The sequence below is a fragment of the Brachypodium distachyon genome, chromosome 5 (genome assembly GCF_000005505.3).
Source record: "Brachypodium distachyon strain Bd21 chromosome 5, Brachypodium_distachyon_v3.0, whole genome shotgun sequence".
NCBI lineage: Eukaryota > Viridiplantae > Streptophyta > Magnoliopsida > Poales > Poaceae > Brachypodium > Brachypodium distachyon.
In genome coordinates, this window is record NC_016135.3 from 26,778,300 (window position 1) to 26,799,108 (window position 20,809).

A 20,809-nucleotide genomic window follows, 5' to 3' on the forward strand; every position below is an offset into this window, starting at 1 on the left:
TCTCTTGGCTGCTGCTGCTTGCTTTGGGTTTGAGACGGGGATAAAGATGCCGACCTTTCGAGGGGGAGAAGCCATGATTCCCCGTTGGCGCAGCAGGCATGCTTTGCAGCTATACTAGCTTGCTGCGCGTGTCCCGACCCCAACACTTGTCTTCACTTCTCGCTTTTGCTTCTCTTTTCCGGCTTGATCCCCCACTTGGACTCGTCAGCGCGGGCGTGCCCCGGCATGCGCTCTACGGCCCACCGGTACGAGTACAAATGTGCAACCAAAACGCGACGCACGGGACGTACTTACGCCTGCTGAGGAGGTGTCGGTCAGCTAGCCCGGGCTTGGGCTTGGCAAATGGCCCGGCAACGAATTGAGACACCGGAGCCAGGTTCTGCCAAAAAAGACGGCACATGGACTTTGGCTAGTGTAAGTGGTGCTACGACGTCATCTCTCCGTCCGAAATAATCTCGGAAGAAGAAACACATGGGCGTTTTGATGCAAGCCCCTATACGTAGGCACGTACGTAAAGAGCAATCGGTCGTATCATATATCCAGGCGGCGAAACGTGCGATCTACGCGTGGTGACGCAATGCAAGCGTTGTGTGACGCTAGCTTGACGCGGACGAAGTTTGATTGATGCTGCGTCGCATGCTCCGGCTCTCCCCCGTCACATGTACGTGTACTTAAACGGAGACATGACAACAGATGACAGTAGCCAATGGGATAACACATGACAACACGAAAAAAGAACGCTGGATACGTCTACTGGACCGTATATACACTCCGTATATACGGCGGTGTCCGCCCGTCTTTTTGGTTGCCATTGCCTGGAAAGTCCACCCCTCCCAAAAACTAAAAAAAGAACGCACACGCCAATAATGAGATTCTCTCCGGTGTGAAGAGCCGCTAGCAAAGCTTTTCGCTGTTGACGATGAAAAGTCGCTTTTCGGTCGATTCCACTCTCTTGCTGAGACGATGATCAACACAAGGAACCATGCGCGCGAATCCATCGCGCGCCGGAAACCGGCCTTGCATGCATGGCGGGGCATTAATTCCTCTGATAGATGATCCTACGTGGCACGTGCTGCCTCGCCGGAATCATTTCGTCAGCTCGCCCCTTTCCACCATTAGAGAAAAAAAAAAGGTTCGGCCGTGGATCTCAAAAAAGAGAGCAGGCTTCCGACGCATGCTTGCTGGTAGCTTGCTGTTATAAAAGGCATGTTGCATACGGAATTGCACATTGACTGACAGCATCTGGCCCACCAGGAAGGAAGCTGAGTTTTCTACCACCGCTGCCTTCACGCCCCGAGAGAACGAGCTTAACCCTTTCGGTCTTGCTCAAAAGAAGAGGCAATCCATCGCCGTGATCATCAATATTCCTTCTGTCCTGTGCAAAAAGTCGTAGGGCTCGTACTATAGTAGCTATTGCCCAGCTTCTTTTCACGTCTCGCTTTTGCCTCTCCGATCGATCACAGCTTACCCCAGAACCCATGTCAAATTAAGCCGTAAATATAAGTATTTGGACGTACCCTTGTCAAGGTTTAAATTTCGGCACCCAGCAAAAGCTCCGAAAATTACAAAACTTTTGAGAATTTCGGAAATTATATCTGATTTCGGTTCTTGAAAATTCCTGGACGTACACCCAAATCGTGCTCCATCGGTTGCAAAATATAAATTTGTTGAGCACTTGTCTTTTGACTCTCAATTTGCTCGCTTTGTATGATCCATCATCCAGGTCGCTTACAACCTTTGCACGCCGCGAAGTGTGCCAAATATTTTTTTTATTTTTTTTTTGACAATCGTGGACATTATTGAGATATTTTGGCAATGCTTAAATCGTGGTCAAACCGGCCAACAATTTAACCGAAAGGCTAAAATTAATCAACGGCCCGTAATGGACAGAGAAATTTGACCGGAATCTGAAAACCCTGCACTCCATTGATCCCAGCCATGTGAAAGGACCATGGAACTTATCGCCACGTACGTTCGTTCGTGCCGAGCTTAGGCAAAACATCACCAGAGAGAAAGAGACCAATAGTACGTAGTACTACGTGACACAGAGAGAGCAGCTAGAGGCGCATGCGTCGAGTCCGATCAATGGATCGATGGAGCGACCTCCCGTCTCGGGCAGGATGCTCGAGACTCGCACACTATCGTCCTGTACTCCTGTTGCGCATCGCCATGCATGGCGATGGAGACATCGATGGACGGTGTACTATACGTACGTACATGTGCCAAGGCAAGGCGCCTCGCTTAATTCCACGTGAAGAGCGGCCAGGGCTGCGAGAGGACAGACAGGTCTTCCAAGCAATTTGACCACACACGACACTGGCACGGGTCGACGCATGCATTCAGCAGCGGTGCCTGAATCTGAATGCCCGGCCATACGCACCCTGCGACTTGTTGGTAATTCGCAGCGTTCACGTACACCTGCGCGTATGCCATCCTGGGTAACGCATGCATGGCAAGCTCGCCCAACGACGACGTTCAGAACTTCAGACCACACACACACAGAGACGCGCAGAGCTAGCAGTCTGCTGGAGCGTTTTGGACTTGAGGCCAACACCACCAAAATCGATCCCCAACCCATGTTTAATTTCCTTGTCCTATCTCCCTCGATCCATCGCCTCGGTCGGTCAGCAATATATGCAGCCAGCGTCGTCGGTCGCCGCGCGCATGCACCGTACGTACGTACTACGTTTGCATGCATGCAGATGCAGCAATTGCGCGCAGCTCTCTCTTGACCGGCGGCCGGTGAAACTTGCCTGAAACTTGACCCTGCCCGAGACGAGGAAGGAGCCTGAGGCCCTGAGGCGTGGGGCCGGCATGGCGGGGGCAGCGGGAGACAGAATCCCGGGAATGTAGCGTGCGGCCGGGGCGCGGCCGGGACAGGACGTGTCACATGACGTCACCGGCGGCCCCGCGCAGGCCGGGAATCGACGGAAAGCTCTCTCGTCTTGCCCCTCGTAATCATGCACGGACGGGGCTTTCCACGCCTCGGCCTTCGCCACGGCCCCAACAGTGTAGAGCATCGTGTGCCCCTTCCTTCCCCACTCGCAGCGAATTTTACACTAATTCATGGCGCGCGCATGCAGAGCAGGCGGCCAGGCGCAGCTGAGCCCCTGCTGCATGCTTGCATGGATGCATGGCCATGCACAGGGAAGGCATGACACGTCCGCACACTGATGATACTATGTACACCCTACGAGTACAGAAGTAGGAGTACTCCTACCACCAGCAGTACTTACTCCCATGCATGCATGGGATGGGCCTGCGTGCGTTTCTGTGGAGTGAATCCTGCCGGCACAGTGGCGGCGCGTGCGTGTTCGATGGACTCGATCCATAGACGCTACTAGTAACTATTCTAGGCACCTTTTTCGCCGTGTTCCGTCGATCGACAACTATGGTGTCCTCCATCCATTCCGTCAAAGGTTGCATTCCGTCGTCAAAAAAGGAATGGATCGCCGATCGCGGCAGAGCTTAGCTGCATGCCACGATGGATGAGCCGCCTCAAATCGCGGCCCGCACACGGCTAGTACCAGCGCCAAGCAAAGGCAAAGGCCCTAGTTAGCCTACGCAAGAAGATCGCGCGCACATGCAGCCTCGGCGGTTCTCCGCTCGTCTGTCAGTCACTTTGATCTCTAGCTAGTAAGCTAGCTTCCATGCTCAGGAGCTCATCACACTCCAGAAAATGTATTTGCATAACGTGTACAAAAATGCCACGTACTGCTTTGCCCAAAGTTAAAATCGCTTTCACGGTCCGGACGGGAATCACTGCCCCGTACGGGCCGGTAAGCAGAGCACAGTGTATAATGTACGAAATGCACATGAGAGCTAGCACGCGTGCGTGCATGCATGCTACGGATGACAGCAGTATGCCATGCATGATACTACTCCCAGCTATCTCTTTACGTATTCTACGTACGTACGTGCAGCGTACGTACCTGTAGCTAGCTAGGAGGAGTATATACTAGGCTATACTGACAAGTACTAGCTAGTGCCTAGTGGCGCGCATCTGCTGCTTTCACGTGGAGAACCCGTCAGACGACTGTCACTGCCTGACCTGAGCGGCTGAGCCCCTGGTGAAGCATGCAGCGTTAATTAATCAAGTTACGTTATCTATCGCGGGTAGCAGTGTCAGTAGCACTAATGATGAGCTTTAAGCCCGTCAAGCTAGCCCTGAGCTGCAACCATTTTGTCACTCGGAAAGCCGTGCCACACTCTCTCATGTACACTGTCACTGCCAGGGAACAATAAATAATAAATAAAGAAGAGAGCAAGCCGTAGTTAACCCTAGGACGACCAGTTGCATGATTAGACATGGGCTTAGATTGGACAGCCGGAAAATAAATTGGTCAGGAACCCAGAGTACGGCTCGCAAGAAAAGCTCCCAAGCTAGCTAGGTGCACCCACGCAACCGATGGATGAAGTATCGAACTGAGTACAGTAGCACGTACGTCGTGGAGTCACCGATCGACCTGAAGGAAAGTGTGGGGAATCGACGTACGTACGTACGTGGTCCGGTTCGGCTCTGGCCGATGTGCGTGGAGAGAGGACCAAAGGGGGAAGGAAAAGCACCCGCGCGCAGCACCCGGCAAAGAGAAAGAAAAGCAACGGAGATGCGTATACGGCCGTGATAGGAAGCCACAGGAGCCCCAGGCGAAGCAGCAGGAAAGAGCCCCGGCTTTTTTGACCACGTCGTCGTCTGCCCCTTTGGCGCCCCCGTGGACGCGTGCTCGGACCGACGTAAGACCAGCCCTCCGAATTGTAAGTTGTAGCTTGTCTTCACGTGACATGCGTCTCGCGGGCCGGCGACGCGTGTATGCTAGCGGTATTCCTCTCGGTTTCGTAGCGTTTTGGTCCAAGCTGAAGGGGGAACGGACGGCTGGGATGGAGGCGCGGGGGCCGAGGAGCACGCGCGCGGCGATACGACGGGTAAAAAGGCTGATGGTGCGGGCGGCGGGGGAATCATGGGGGTGCCGCTCGCGGATGAGATGGGATGGGACGCGTGCTTTACGAGCCGCGTCGCTTCTCTCCTCGTCCCGCGGACGCGCTCGGTCGTGTTGGCCCATGCGGCCATCCGCAGTACCCACCGGTGCGTAACGAATTACTGCGTAATGTACTCTCCACAAATTTCGGTGGTCCGGTGTGTGGCCTGCGCGACTCTGTTCTGTTCACGCTGCCGAGAGTTGCTGCGGGTGCACGTACTACGTACCCCAAAGGTGAATTGTATCTCTGTCTCCGGTGATAAAACTGTTTTTTTTAGGGAATCTGTATTTTTTTTTCCTTAAAGCATTCGCGTGTTCGTGTGCGGGGAATGGATGGAGACGAGAGACGACGACACGGGCCATGGAGAGAAGAAGGAGGTTTTCGTGACCCAACAGCTGGGTGTTTATAATTCGGCCCCGCATGGCTGATGGCTGTTATGAAAACAGGCCTGATGGGCTGCAAATTGTAGAGCTAGGATTCGAAGAAGCAAAGAATGGACCAGGTCAAGCAGAATTTAATGTGTTTCGTCTTGACTGAACCAGACAACCGCACCCGAGTCTTCTGCAGGTGTACTGTGAGGTTTTCAAAGGAGCTGGAATTCGCCAAACAGGTACTACAGCACATGCCCACGTACGATTGTTTGATTCATTCCAAATTTCCAATGTCCCATAGTCAGATCTACTGTTCCAACCCGCATCCTTGACTCATCATAATCCAATCGGTCAACCCGATGTACGGTGTACTGCTTGCCTGTGAACCGAAAAGGCGAAGACCGTGGTGATCGAGCAGGCGAGACCGCGAGAACATCAAGTTCCAGTCTAAACTATGCTCCGTACGGAGTACTTAGGTCTTTGGAAGGTTGGCTGGGACATGTATGTAGGCTACTCTGGGTAGCTTCAGACCTTCGCTACACCACACGGTTCTCTAAACGCAACTACACACGAGTAGTAGACGACAACAACGACCACGTACGGAACTAAATAACTAAATGCCACGTTTTCAAGAGTACGATTAATCCCCATTCAGGAAGAATGCTATGGCTTTTTTTTCTCGACAAATCTTATCGAATCAATTAGGAACACTTTTTTTTTTCCAAAAGGAGGAATGCCCCGTCCTCTGCATCGATCGAAGCACACAGCCATATATTATTAAAGTCATCCAACATCCAAAATCATCCAAAATACGAGTAACCGGTTACCAAATTACATAGAGTGAAAGGAAAACATTAAAATTCTTCCAGTCTAAGACATGTGCGCCATCCAAACCGGCTGAACAATTCCCGTGCGACCATCTCCAAACGGTTGCACCCAGAATCCATACATTCCTGAGCCTCCGCCCGAAGCAGTAGAGACCACATACGGAGCCAATGGGACGCCCGAAGAACGACCTACAAGAAGTTAGCCACTCTCTTGTTATGAAAAACCAAATCATTTCTGCAATTCCATATAGACCAACATATCGCACAAATCCCTACAAGGATGAGCGAGGCAATTTTTTTCTCAACACCCCAAAGCCACCGCCCAAACATACTAGTAACACAATATGGTGGTGGTAAATTAAATGTCACAAAGACGATTCGCCACACCAAACGCGCCATCGGACACTGAAAAAAAAGATGTTGAATGGTCTCATCTTGATTACAGAAATCACACTTCTTGCTACCATCCCAATTCCTTTTCGCCAAATTATCCTTAGTAAGCACCACCCCCCGACATAAGTACCAAGCAAAAAAATTTATTTTAAGAGGAACTTTAAGTTTCCAAATAACCTTATGTCGAAATTAGCAATCATTATCAATAAGCGAGTTGTACATTTGCCTGCACATCAACAACACCAAAATCCAAAGCAGCAGGCAGAGGTGTCGCCTGCACCTCCACCGCCGCCAATGAGCACGCCGCAGCGGGCGGTGGTGCCTCCTGCACCACCCCGACCGCCGGCACAGCAGCAACGTCCGATGGTGCCTCCTGCACCACCCACGCTGCCGGCGAGATAGCCGCTGCCGGCAGTGCCTCCTGCACCACCCACGCTGCCGGCGAGATAGCCGCTGCCGGCGGTGCCTCCTGCACTACCGCAGCAGCCTGCAAAGTGGCCAGCACAACAGCCGGCACAGGCGCAGCTGGCGGTGCCTCCTGCACCGCCAAGGCAGCCGACGCCGAAGCAGCCACCACTGGTGCCTCCTGCACCACCTTAGCTGCCAGCGAGCAGCAAGGCAGAACCGCCAAGGGTGGTGCCTCCTGCACCACCTCGGGCATCCCCCCTGAAGAAGATGGCGCCTGCACCTCCGACACAACGGGCTCCGGGAACATCTTGAACGGAGAAAGAAAGCCCACACCAGTAGCACAACCCGTCAAAAAATCAAACCCCGCATAACCGGTGGAGCAGACGACGAACCTCCCAAATTTCCATCCGGCAACTCCTGTGACGGCTTGGAACGCTTACCAGATCTCCTCTCCTCCTCCCTCTTTTTATTATCGAGATCTTTCATATCATCTAGCACCTCATCATCCATATCATCATTATCATCCGGATCACGCCAATCCCTGTTACCATCATTACCATCATCATCATCATTCATAGCCTCATCCTCGGAAGGTTCCACCAGAAAAGAAAGTCTATAGCCACGACCCTCATGACGAAGATCCGTACCCGGAATAGCAGAAATATTAGTAACACTGACACGAACACGTGCCACTCCATGGCGGCGAGAGAACGGCATATCAACATCAAGTGTAGTACCCAGCAAAGTACCCAGCCCCCAAATGGCCCTGTAATTAAAAAGATCACGTGGAATATTACCAATATGAACCCACGTATCCTGAAACTCAAAAGCCGCAGTCGAAGATGAAGTCCATTCATCCACCCTGAACCTCAACTCAGAATTTGGAACCTGGATCACACCAACCCTGACAAGCCTCTGCAACTCACCACGTGTAGGAAACAAATCAGAGATCCCCTGAGCAGTGACCTCCCACTGAAAATTAGACACCGGAATGAGCCTTTGCATCTCCGCAACAACCCATTCCTGTGACATCGAACCACCCTCAACCTGAATCAGCCCCTTTCTATAGCTATCAGCCTTAGGAACCACCACCGCCTCCTCTGGAAGTTCAAAATAAAACAAATCATCCGCCACAGTACCACATGAGCGCACGGCAAGTTTAAGCAAACGAGGAAGCTCGCACTCAGCTGAGACATGATCAGCCTTCTCACAAAAATCACAAAGGACAGCAGTGCACATCGACGAATAGTGTCCCTTCTGCTCACAGCGAAAACACCGAACCTTAGCCAAAGGATTAGCAACCGCAACTTCGTTTCCCAGCACTCACCCCCTGTCCTGCCGCGGCAGAAAGCCGTCCTGCCGCCACAGCACCCATGGCAGAACCTTAGCAACACCAGCCCTCACAACAGCCTGCCCCGACACGGCAGCAGCAGCACCACTCCCTGCCCCAGCAGCCATCAAGCCAGCCGGAGCCCCCAGTCCTGCCGCGGCAACCTTCTGCCCTGCCGCGGTAGCCCTCTGTCCTGCCGCGGCAGCCGCCTGCCCTGCCGCTGCAGAAACCTGCCCTGCCGCGGTAGCCACACCAACCACAGCCGCCCTCTGTCCTGCCGCGGCAGAAATCTGCCCTGCCGCGGAAGCCATTCCTGCCGCAGTCCCACCTTGCCCAGAAGCAATCACCGAGGAACCCATCTCCGCCCCCATCATCTCACCACCACCTTGCTGCCCTCCGGCACCCTGCTGAAAACCACGACCCCAACGTCTACCACCCCCACTTCCTTGGTAGGAAAATCGGCCACGTGACTGCCCAAAGCAAAAATTCCGAAGTTAAAACCATTACCATAGCCTCCACCATAACCAGAATTAAAACCTCCGAAGTTATTCCCATAGCCACCACCATTGCCTCCACAGAAACCACCGCCATTGCCCTCATGATATCCTCCCCCGAAACCTCCCTGCGCAGCATTGCCTCCACCGAAACCTCCTTGTGCACGGCCACCCGCAGCAGCAAAACCTGCCGCACCTCCTGCTGCCAGCACTCCCTGACCTGCCGCGGTAAACGACTGCCCTGCCGCAGCAGCAAAACCGGCCGCACCTCCTGCCGCGGGAACCGACTGCCCTGCCGCAGCAGCAAATCCCGCTGCACCTCCTGCCGCCAGCACCCCCTGACCTGCCGCGGCAGCCGTCAGCCCAGCCACAGCGACTAACTGCCCTGCCACGGCAATCGCCGGCAGGCCACCGCCGCCACCGATCTCCTGGCCGCCACCAGCCCCGCCAGACGCCACCAGATCCATCGAACGAACAGAAGAATTCCGCAGCCCTAACCGCCTGCCCGCAGGATAAATACGAACCCCAACATGGGCCCGATATCCCGGCTGGGCCTGACGCCCACGCGGCATGAGCTTCGGAGGCCCAACGATTTGAACTGGCGAGGGCCTCGCAGCTGATCCCAAGCTCGCCGGCAAAATGCAAACTCCGCCGCCCACCGAACCAGCAACCGGAATCCCCGATGTCGCCTGCCGAAGCCCCTTCAAGCGCCTCCTGGACACCACCGACCACCCCACATCGGCGAGGATAACCGGCGGCGAAATCCGCGGCTGCGGCAGAGGACCTCGCCACGGCCGCCGGCCCTCCGGCGCAACCAGTCGACGGCGAGGAAACACACCCCTCCGCAACTGGAAAGCCAAGTCCATGGCCGTCCTCTGCGAGTAACCCGCATCCATGGCGTCAACGGCCAGCGCCTCTGGCGAGCCAGCCCTAGCCGACCTCTTCTCGCCCCCATCCGCCATTGGACACCCGGCGGCCTCCTCCTCATCAGAAAACTCGCCGGAGAGAACCAGAAACGCCCCTGGGACGTCTGGATCGCCCCTCCGGGATCATCGGAGCTAGCCGTTGCCGTTGTCATCCATGCACTGTTGCGTTATGTCCTAGCATTAGGAACACTTAATATATATACTCCAACTTTGAGGATTTTTGCGGCGCGGCGTGTGATTAATCATAACTCTATTGATAATGTAAACAATGTCAGGCCGCATACTTGTACTAGCTACTCCTATCTAATGATTGAAGGCTATGAAGCACACATGGCCTTTATGTGCTATTAAGATATTTGAAAGCTCACACGCAAAAGAAAAAGAGATACTCGTATTTGAAAGCTAGCTAAAATCGTGCTACAGCTGCTAATTTGACTATTCAGAAAGGGTTTTGGTGTCATCTTCAGATCAAGCAAAGTAAATGTCGTTTTTCATACATGCATCCGTGCGTATATGCTTCCGATCCCATGATCAATTAAAATGCATATGGCCCGTTCAAAAATAAATAAATAAAAATATTAGTTTGACCGAAAAGTGATTTGGTGTTGACTTTGATCGAATTGGTTACCAATCTTATTTTATTTGGATCAACATGTCCTTTATTTCTTGCGAGGAAGATCAACATGTCTTTATTAGCCCGCAAGCGAAATTGCATTATCCACCAAGTTCTCTTTGATTCATTGGAAGAGGAAGAGTGTATGGAATTTACATCATCCACCGAGTCTTCCTCTTTGATTCTTTGATTTTGGAGGTTGGCCCTTGTTTGTGCAAGATCGAATCTCCGCGACATCTTATTCCCTTCCTCCATCACTTGATCGAGTCATCTTATCCGCCACCAGCTATTATAACCTCATTTTAATTTAAGCATCCATGATGAACGTGACCAATCGTCACTGTGTATAATATTCACACGAGTGGTCTGAACGCGGCCAACCGACTTCGCATCCACTGCCATATGGTCGATCTGTAGGCGCTGAAACAACCCCTATGTTACTTTATTTTTTAAAAGAGAAATTTATATCTTTCCTCGTTCCATTGTTACAAAGCATTGTTATTCTGCATCAACGCAGGGGTTTCATCTAATTCCTCTAGTTTTGGTGTATATTTTTAAATGTTTACATGCTTTGCGTCCTCTCAATTAATATCCTGGGTCCGCCTCTATTTTCGAGGGACTGAAATTATCGGAACAGGTGTTGCCCATGCCCACGATTGTTCGTTCATCCATTCCACTGCTCCAGAGTGGCACCAAGCCGCCCAGATCCTTGACTTTGCATTTCGGTCCAATCGGTCCGCTGTAGCACGTCGTGTCTCATAACCGAAGACCAGCCCAAGGGCATCGAGCAGGTGAGAGCCGTTACTGCAGAACCGTGTTAAGAAAAATGTATAAATAGATGTTTAAAATTAATTAAAGCTAATGGGAAAAAACATGTTCTTGTTTTATACATTTAAAATAAAATAAAATCTAAGAAATATGCGATAAAGTGATGTAAAAAGTAGAAAATAATACTTCCTCCGATCCATATTAATTGTTGAAATATTACATATATCTAGCCGCTTTTTAGTCATAGATACATCCATAAGCAAATTTGAGACAATTAATATGGATCAGAGGGAGTACGTGATTGAATTGATGATGTAACATGGTTTGATTTGAAAGATTGCTGCAAAATTAATGACTTAAAAAAAAGACATGCGTGACTTCATGAGGTGGCATGGTTTTCATGTCATGCAACGTAATGGGCATGGTGAGGTGCATGTCAAGAGAAATGAATAAAATGTGCTTTCTATTTAGATACACACAAGATGCAACGATTGGCAGAGAAGCAGAAAAAATGTCCGTATAACTAAAACGTCACGTTTTCTTAGTTTCCAGTATGTTTAATCGCACTGCACAAAGATAAACTAAAGAATCTGACCAGGGACAGCGGAGATCAAATAATGGTCCATAACTAACGTCGTGTTCGGGTGATCGCCATCGAATTTCCTTGACATATATATAACACTCACCCGAGAGGTCTGAACGCGGCGAACCGACTCCATATCCTCTGCTCACCAACTCTTAGGGGCTGAAACGAGTTATCCTCTGCCCTTCATTTAATTTTAAGCAAAGTTAGACTAATCAACACCCGTCCTTCTCACAAAAATAAATCAATTAACCCCTGCCCAAAAATGACACGATCATTGGTCAAACACCACGGTCCCAGTACTTGGTTTGGACTGGCCGATCCATCTTTTCGTCGAACCAGCGCGAACTGCATTTGACCCTTTCAATTAGCTGATCCAGAAACCGGAGATGACACAAACGGGTAGAATTTGCCCATCCCTTTCCTACCTACCCCCCATGCATGCACATACATCGCTCGCTCATCCGATCGCTATATATAACACTCCAACAAGAACATTACTCCATGCAACTAGCCACCCAGCCTCACCTTCCAACAGCCATACAACTCACCGTACTGTAACACCATATCGTATTACAAGTTTACAACTCCGAATGAAGATCACGGTGCACTCGTCGAAAGCCGTGAAGCCGGACTACGGCAGCCGTCCAGCCCCGGGCACGGACGAAGTGATCCCGCTCACGGTGCTCGACAAGGCCAACTTCGACTGCTACATCTCCGTCATCTACGCCTTCCACCCGCCATCCCCACCCAACACAACCCTCGAGGCCGGCCTTGCCAAGTGCCTGGCCGAGTACCGCGAGTGGGCGGGCCGGCTCACGCTCGCCCCCGGCGCCCACGGCCGCGGCATCGTCCTCAACGACGCCGGCGCGCGCTTCGTGGAGGCCACAGCCGACGTCGCCCTGGACAGCGTCATGCCGCTCGAGCCCACCCCCGATGTGCTCGCGCTCCACCCATGCGTCGGAGAAGAGGACGAGCCGGAGCCTGAGCTGATGCTGATCCAGGTCACCCGGTTCGCGTGCGGCTCGATCACCGTGGGATTCACCACGCAGCATATAGTGTCCGACGGCCGTGCCACGGGTAACTTCTTTGTGGCGTGGAGCCAGGCCACACGGGGCGTGCCCCTTGACCCCGTCCCCGTCCATGATCGCGCCTCCTTCTTCTCTCCCAGTAGTACACTGGTGCCAAAGGTTCAGCACCAGCACCGCGGCGTCGATTTCAAGCCGGCGAACCTCGACAATGGCGACAATGGAACCGCCGTCCGTGAAGACGACGAGGACGAGGTGGTGGTGAGCAAGGTGCACTTCAGCCGGGACTTCATCTCGAAGCTCAAGTCAGAAGCCTCCGCCTCGGCGGGCCATCATCAGCGGCCGTACAGCACGCTGCAGTGCCTCGTGGCCCACCTCTGGCGCCGGATAACAAAAGCCCGCGGCCTGCTACCCCACGAGCCCACCAGCGTCAGCATCGCGGTGGACGGCCGGGCCCGGATACACACCCCGCGTCAAATCCCAGAGGGCTACACGGGGAACGTGGTGCTCTGGGCCCGGCCCACCTGCACGGCCCAGGACCTCGTGGAATCCCGGCCGTTGGGCCACGCGGTGGAGCTGATAAACAAGGCGGTGAGCCGGATCGACGACGGCTACTTCCGGTCCTTCGTGGACTTCGCCGGCTCCGGCGCCGTGGAGAAAGAGCGGCTCGTGCCGGCGGCCGACGCCAAGGAGATGGTGCTCAGCCCGAATATCGAGGTGGATAGCTGGCTCAGGATGCCGTTCTACGACGTGGATTTTGGTGCTGGGCGGCCATTCTTCTTCATGCCGAGCTATCTCCCCGTGGAAGGGCTGCTGATCCTGCTGCCGTCCTTCTTGGGCGATGGCAGCGTGGATGCTTACGTGCCGCTCTTCGGCCGCCACGTGGACACCTTCAAGAACAGCTGCCATACACTTGAGTAGTACTCTCTCCGTCTCATTATACGAGGCATGCCTTCATCCGAAGATTTCAAATTTAACTAGCAAAATATAAATTATATTTCATAAAAAAAATTTAATTAGATTCGTAATCAAATGAACTTTCTAATGATATATTTTTCACGTCATATAATTTATATTTTGATGGTAAAATTGATGATCTTAGACACGTGCATGGATGGAGGGAGTAGCTAACTCTGGCTGCCGGAAGTGCTTAATTTGCGCTGTCTAATATGTTGTTGATTGATTCAGTTGTCAATGTTGTTTTGGCAGAATAAATGAACGATTTTTTTAATCTTGGAATCGTGAGCATTATTGAGTAAAGGGCATGCGTATACTAGAGTAGTAGTAGTACTTATACTACTAGGCGAGCATTTGAAAAAAAGAGGACTCTGCACGTCGAGACCTGTTTGAAAAACTGAGGACTCTGCTCTCCAAGACGGGGTAACATTTTCCCCACGAGTGAACTAGTTTGTTACAGTACAAAGCATCAGCTTAGGACAACAATACACATTCTCATCATAATCTGTACAAGTTTATTACCGTTGGCTAAGCAATGCATCTCGATCTGATAAAAGACATCAACAAGGCAGCAGCAACTACGAACCGAACCATGTCAATGACATGGCCGGCCACATGGTTCAGATAACGAAGTTAACAATTCTCCAGGACCAACCCAACGAAACAAGATAGTCATAAAATTATTCTCCAAGAACAAATGGATTCTAGTACCAATAATAAGAGACGAATTTTGGTAACTAATACGAACATTTGGCGACTTATCAAACACGGAAACAGAATGTTTTTCACAATACGGCGCAAATTTTCTTGGAACCAAGGAAGACCGCGCTGCTCCAGTTTGCAGGATTTTGCTCCAACAAGTGACATGCCAGTTTTTTATTTTTGACCAAAAGTGACATGCCAGTTACTACTTACGTGATCGGCTCATCATGAAGAGGCGCTCCGCTACCTCTGTCATTGTTGGTCTTTGATCCACTTCAAGGCTAAGGCATTCCATAGCCATCTCTGTGAGACTATTAAGAACCTCCAAATCTTCTGTTACTGCAATATCTTTGTCAAACAACTCAGTTGGTTTCCTCTCTTTCTCATGAACTTCACGGAAACTGTTTACTAAGTTATTAGTGTCCCTATGAATAGCCTTTCTCCGACTAATAAGTTCCAAGATCACAACTCCAAAACTGTAGACATCACTTTTTTCAGTTAGCAGGCCTTCCTTCTGATATATCGGATCCATATAGTTCATATCACCGATGACAAATTCAGTGTGCTTTGTATCTCTCACGATCAACCTTGATAACCCAAAGTCTGCGATCTTTGGTGCAAAGTTATCATCCAAGAGGATATTTGCAGGTTTAACATCACCATGTAGAATTTGGGTATTGGTTTTTGAATGCATATAAGCTAGACCATCTGCTGACTGTGCAGCAATACTTAGACGTAAATCCAAGCTGAGATCCACCTAGTTGTTGCTGTTGTTGTCATGAAGAATATCATGTAGGCTACCCTTGGAGATGAACTCATACACTAGCATCGGGGTATCAACTTCTAGACAACAACCTAAGAGCCTAACAATGTTCTTGTGGCTAACTTGAGATTGGATGATGACTTCATTTGCAAATTGCTCATTCTCTAGCACACCAGCATTTATCGGCTTCTTTATTGCGACCATTTTGTTGTCAAGAAGGCCCTTGTAAACTTCACCAAAAAAACCTTTTCCAATTATATTGCTACCCTTCAAGATTTGCTTGAGCTCCTTCTTTTTGAAAAGTTTTATAAGTTTTGCCTTCTCTAATATGGGCCCGCCGTTCTTTTTGTAGAACTCTTTCATCTTCCTTCTCTCTTTCAAAAGAATAATAAGGAATGTCACAATGGTGAAACCAACAGAACCCACCGCACCTGCTTGGACAAGAAATAAACTTATTTCATATCACAAACTTTACGTCAACTAATTTAGTAGCATAAGATAGTAAATAACTGTTCTGATAGTATGTTTACAATCAAGATTGCCAAGGGACTAAAACTCCCAAATAACTGTGCGGAGGACAACCACATCACATCGAATATAAATCATAATCTTAATAAGTTTATGTATGTGTCAAAAAAATTAGGTCGGATGTGATACAACAGACTAAGCAAATTCCTTTTAAAAAGTGAACAGTGATTATGCCCCCTCCTGTTTTTTTTTATACGTGATATATTTCCATGGTGATGAATTTGATTAGCAATACTGAGGACATCTTTGGAAATGAAGTTCCTCCTTGAAGAAATAAGTCAAGATGAATGATTCGGGTGAGATACTAAATAATGCTTTGAGGTGCAGGCAGACTATTAAATTGCGTGGTGGCAGTTGCACTAGACCAAACTACACAAAAGGAAACAGTGGGTAAGAACTACCGATTTTTAGTTTGTTAACGTTTTTATGGATCTGTTTCCCCCAATTGGCATAACTAATGACACACAGTTAACCACCTATTAAGCCATTCTCCTCTGTTTACACATGTTATCGCACGCATGGTTACTAGTAAGAGCAGATGATAATACACATACCGATTTTTAGCTTGTTAATGTTTTTATGTTTTGTTTCCCTTAATAAATCTAAATTTGGATGCAAATAGGTAACAAGAAACATGAATTTAACTAACTAATCATTTCATACTCACCCACAATCACCCTAGCAACTAAGGGGAATATCTCTTTGCAGGTATCTGCTTTGCCGTCGCCTCTCATTCCGCGCTTGCATGGGCAGTCGTATCCTCCAGGCCTGTTCTTGCAGACCCCATTACTCGAGCAGTAATACAATTCGGGACTCTTGCACTCATCTATGTCTGAAAAAAAAGAGTAAGTTTGAACACAGGGGTACAAAAGCTTCTTAATTCCTTGAGAAAAGCTGGCATAAAAACCCGAGCTAGCTAGCTAGCTAGAGAGTAGAGTTGACAATTGTGCGTAAACTAAAACGGCATTTGTGCATACCTTGGCATCCATCAGTGATGTAAGGGTTGCCGTCGTAGTTGTCCCAGCACTTGCAGACGTAGCCTTCGCCGCTGGTTGCGTTGGCGCAAGAGCTGTAGGCGCTGACGCAAGCGTAGTCAGCAGGAGGCCGCTGGCCTTCCGCTGGACACGAAGCGTTCCCGATGGCAAACTCGAGCACGAAGGGCACGCCCCGGGGGTGTCTTTTGACTAGCACCTTGTCGCCATTCATGTCCGGGACAGAGAAGATGTACTTCTCCACCACCATGCCATAGGAGCACAGGTTGGTCTCCGACAAATGGTTGGTCTTGCTCCTGAGCGACACTTCCACATATTTGATAGGGATGATTTCCAGGGGGAGAGTTCCCTCACAGCAGCCTCGCCCATTGCAAGACCCGTTTGCTGCCACATATCCATAGTATGGGGGGTATGCAGTGCACGAGGAATCGAACCGTTCCCTGGTCATAGGCCCAACACGGATGCTTGTCGGTATGGTGTATACCAATGCCGATGAGAACATTACGCGTCGCCGACACCGCGAACGGCGTGTTGCTGAATGAAGTATTCTGATGCTTGAACGACAAGTTGCGAAAACTTGTGCTGCAATCGTATGAGACCGCACCGTATGCCCGTGCCTCGCCCGTGTTGACTGATATGCTGACGAGCTCCAGCGGCAAGGCTGTCGAGTTGTCCTCATGCGAAGTGGCGCCGGCGTCCGTGACCGAGGCGGAGCCCTGGCTCACATACTGGTTTGTTCTGTTGTCAGCAAGGAAGGCCCGAGGAGGGCTGGCGGAGTCGTCGCACAAGACCTCGAAGCCCTTCTCGCAGAAGCAGCGATTGGGCCCGATGCCGAACGGGAAGGGGATGCTGATGTTGCCGCACTTGTCCCGGCAACCCGGACGTGCGATCTTCGGCTGCAGCTCCTCGGCGGCAAGGACCAAGTGATTGGTTGCCAAGGCAAGGAGGAGTAGGATTATTGGCAGCAGCTGGAAACGGGATTGCAAGGGCGCAGTGGCCATGGTGGTCAATGGGGTCAATGGAGTATTTGGTTTTCAGCTCTCGGCAGGCTGTAGCTAGCACACCATCCCCTATATAGTACTCCAGACTAGAATGAGTAGTTTGCATTTTGAGCCACAATGTCTGCATGTACCGTACCGTTTAATTATAAACAAGTCCAATGTTCCTCTGGCTGGTGCGGGCGTGTTTGTACCACGTTCCAATGGAGTTAGATACCGCTGGTTTTCAGCTCTAGCTCGTAGTGTCGCCGCTGGTTTTCAGCTCTCGGTAGGCTCTACTAGCTGTAGCACCCCACACCATCATCCCCTGTATAGACTAGAATGAACAGTTTGCAGTTTGACCCACAATGACTACAACCTACCGTTTGTGGGATGGGATCGTGGGAGCATGTGCTGAGGCTGGCGCTGGCGGCTGTGGCGCTACCGCCGCCTGCTGCCCTGTCTCGCGCGGTGGGCGCACATTCCCCAGCAGCGGGTGTGGGCACTGGCTCGCATCGCATAGGCCGGTCGCTGGCTCTGTGCAAGTGTGCAACTGGCCTCGGCTGCTGGCTGGGTCGGCTAGGAAGTTCGGCGTGGCGTCTGGGTCGAATCCTTCGAAGGGGGAAAGCCGCAGACCTCGGCGCTGAGCCTTGGAGCGCCCAACATGCCGTTCCTCCTCAGGGGCAGTGAAGCCGGGAGGAGAGCAAATCGGCAGCACATCACAATGAGGATAGGCTGCGGCACAATAACCACCGAGCGGAGCCTCCTCTGGCGCACCACGGCGGCGGGCTGCCGGAGCGCGGAGGCAGCAGCCAGGGTCCGTGAGGGACGGCGCAGAAGCACACGGCAGAGGGTGGCCGCCGGCCAGCAGCAGTATACTGCACGCCGGGATCTCGTCTTCACAGCTTCCAAAAGGGGTGAAGGGGAGGGGGAAATGGAAATCGAAAGGTTACCTATCAGCAAGCTCGAGTTGGCGGAGTCTGGGGACGCCGCAAGGATCTCCGGGGTAGAATCCGGCGAGGAGGAGGACTCCAGCGGCGACGGGTAAAAGGCGGATGCCGTGGGGGAATCATGGTGGCGCCGCTCGCGGTCTCGTGTCGCCTCTGCTCCAGCAGCGATGCCGTTGATGCCGCCGAGTGTGTGTGTTTTTTTTTTTAGGGGTGCCGCCGAGTGTGTAATGTAGCCGAGCGAGAGACGGCCACAGTACGGCCCATATAGAGAGAGAAGAGGGGAAAAGGTTTCGTGGTTTGGCTGGGCTTTCCCGAAACTAGGACTAGTGGGCCGCAAGACGGGCGGTATTTCTTGAGATTTCAAGAAGAAGCGAACAATGACCAAGTCAAGAATTCTCAAAAAAAAAAATGACCAAGTCAAGATAATGCTCAACGAAATGCTGAACGTATACGTGATGTTGAGTCATGCTAAAAAAATAAGAAGTAGGAGTAAATGTTTTCTGGTAGTCTAGGCACGCATGCTGCACTTCATCTGCATGCATAACATGCCGTAAGTATTCCATCGAGCTTACCTGCATCAAATTTAACCGATTTGATTCCCTACGGTTTTGAAGGTATCTAGTTCAGTTTTATTTGCTGCAGCTGCAATTGCTTCATAGAAGGTCGAAATTCACAAACTACCGGAAAATCTTTTCTGAATTGGCAGCTGCCCATTCTCCCAGCTTGGTCTCCAGCCTAGACCTCCGTTTACGCTTCATCCCCTCCACGAACACGACGTGCAGCCTTTGAAGAACCAGCGCGTTGCGAAGCAGGAGCTTGGCCAGCATCTTCTGCGCCTTGCTCCCCTCGTAACCCTCCATGCCGATCTCCATCACCTGACGCTGCAAGCACGGGACCTCCGAGAAGCTTGGCCTGTCGTCAGGAACTATGAGCCCAGCCGGACCATGAAGTTGCTCCTCCATCAGCAGCGAGAGAGACTCCAGGTTTGGGGTCTGCTCCAAGACAATGCGAACCGCCATGACGGTTTCGCAGCTCTGGATGCACCCTTGGAGCGTGAGCCGCGTCAGGCTGGAGAACAATGGAAACCCTCCCGACGCGTAGAATCTGTTGGCTATGCTTCCACGGTGCAGATGCAGGTGCTTCACGTCGGAGATCTTCTCGAGAAACCTTGCGAAACCGGCGAACCCTGCCTCCCCGGACTTGGGAGGGGCTTTGCAGAGATCAATGGTCCATGAAGGGACTAACAATGAGCCGTGCAGACATAGAAGCGATTCCGCGGGCATCGTGCCCCTGTAGCTGAAGGATCTCAGCTCGGACGCGTCGATGTCGACGGACTTCATGTTGTGGCAGCAGCGGAGCATGAACCGGTGGAGGCGCTTGTCGAGAATGGTGAGCCTTTCCAGCTCGTTGAGGGCTTCCAGCGTCAGGTCGACGAGGCGAGGGCAGCTGGAGATGAGCCGCTGGATGCTTGTCTCGGCATCAAGGAGGTTCGTCAGGCGCAATGTCTCGAGGAACGGCATGTCGATGATCGCCGGTAGTTCTAACTGGCAATGTGTGAGACACAATGTCCGTAGGGAGGTGCACGAGAACAGCCTTCGTGGAAGGACATATGTGCCTTTGTATGTGCGGCTGCGTGCTGCTGCTGTGCAGACCGGGTCGATCAAGAAGCACAAGTCGAGGTGGAGCTCCGGCATGCCGCCGCCGCCACGCCTATGCCGGAGCGCGTAGGCGAGCCACTGGTCGACGGCGTCCTCGTCCCACAGGTGGTAGTCGTCAAAGGCGATGCGTAAGGTGCGCAGCGGCCCCGGGAGGCCGTCGGCCGCGCACCGGACGCGGCAGAGGAGAGCAGTGTTGACGCCGTCGAGGAGATCGTAGCTGCAGCTCTTCCTCTCCTCGGACTCGAAGTAGAACGTGTCCCAGTCCCAGGCCCTCTCGCGCTCTGCCTCCGACAAGGAGATGGTGTGGACGCTGCCGAAGACGTGGCGCCACCGCCGGGCCAGAGCGGCGGCGCGGCCGGCCTCCTTGTTTGGGAGGAAGGAGAGGACGTGGCCCAGCACGTCATCGGTGAGCCCGCTGATGCGATCCCGGCGCTTCTCCCCGGACGAAGACGATCTCTTCTTCTTGCGTGAAGCCATATTATTTGATACGGAGTATTATTGATCCAGTCAGCCGGCTCTTTAGCCTTAGCCCCAGCTAATCACGAGGGATAAAAAGTGATATAT

At 51.7% G+C, this 20,809-nt stretch overlaps 3 protein-coding genes and 1 pseudogene across 3 annotated transcripts; 1 reads left to right on the plus strand and 3 right to left on the minus strand.

Moving 5' to 3' along the window:
- Positions 1–8,676: 8,676 nt before the first annotated feature.
- LOC104581455 (glycine-rich protein 5-like) lies at positions 8,677–9,267 on the minus strand. Its single transcript, XM_010229026.1, has one exon. The coding sequence runs from the start codon at positions 9,265–9,267 to the stop codon at positions 8,677–8,679; it is 591 nt and encodes a 196-aa protein (XP_010227328.1).
- A 2,946-nt stretch (positions 9,268–12,213) lies between these two features.
- On the plus strand, positions 12,214–13,957 carry LOC100829869 (agmatine coumaroyltransferase-1-like). Its single transcript, XM_003580712.2, has one exon. The coding sequence runs from the start codon at positions 12,284–12,286 to the stop codon at positions 13,637–13,639; it is 1,356 nt and encodes a 451-aa protein (XP_003580760.1). The 5' UTR covers positions 12,214–12,283; the 3' UTR covers positions 13,640–13,957.
- A 192-nt stretch (positions 13,958–14,149) lies between these two features.
- On the minus strand, positions 14,150–18,775 carry LOC100825056 (annotated as a pseudogene).
- LOC104581456 (F-box/LRR-repeat protein At4g14103) lies at positions 17,907–20,746 on the minus strand. The gene has a single exon (XM_010229027.3). It carries the CDS (start codon positions 20,720–20,722, stop codon positions 19,265–19,267), a length of 1,458 nt encoding a protein of 485 aa, XP_010227329.1. The 5' UTR covers positions 20,723–20,746; the 3' UTR covers positions 17,907–19,264.
- Positions 20,747–20,809: the final 63 nt, after the last annotated feature.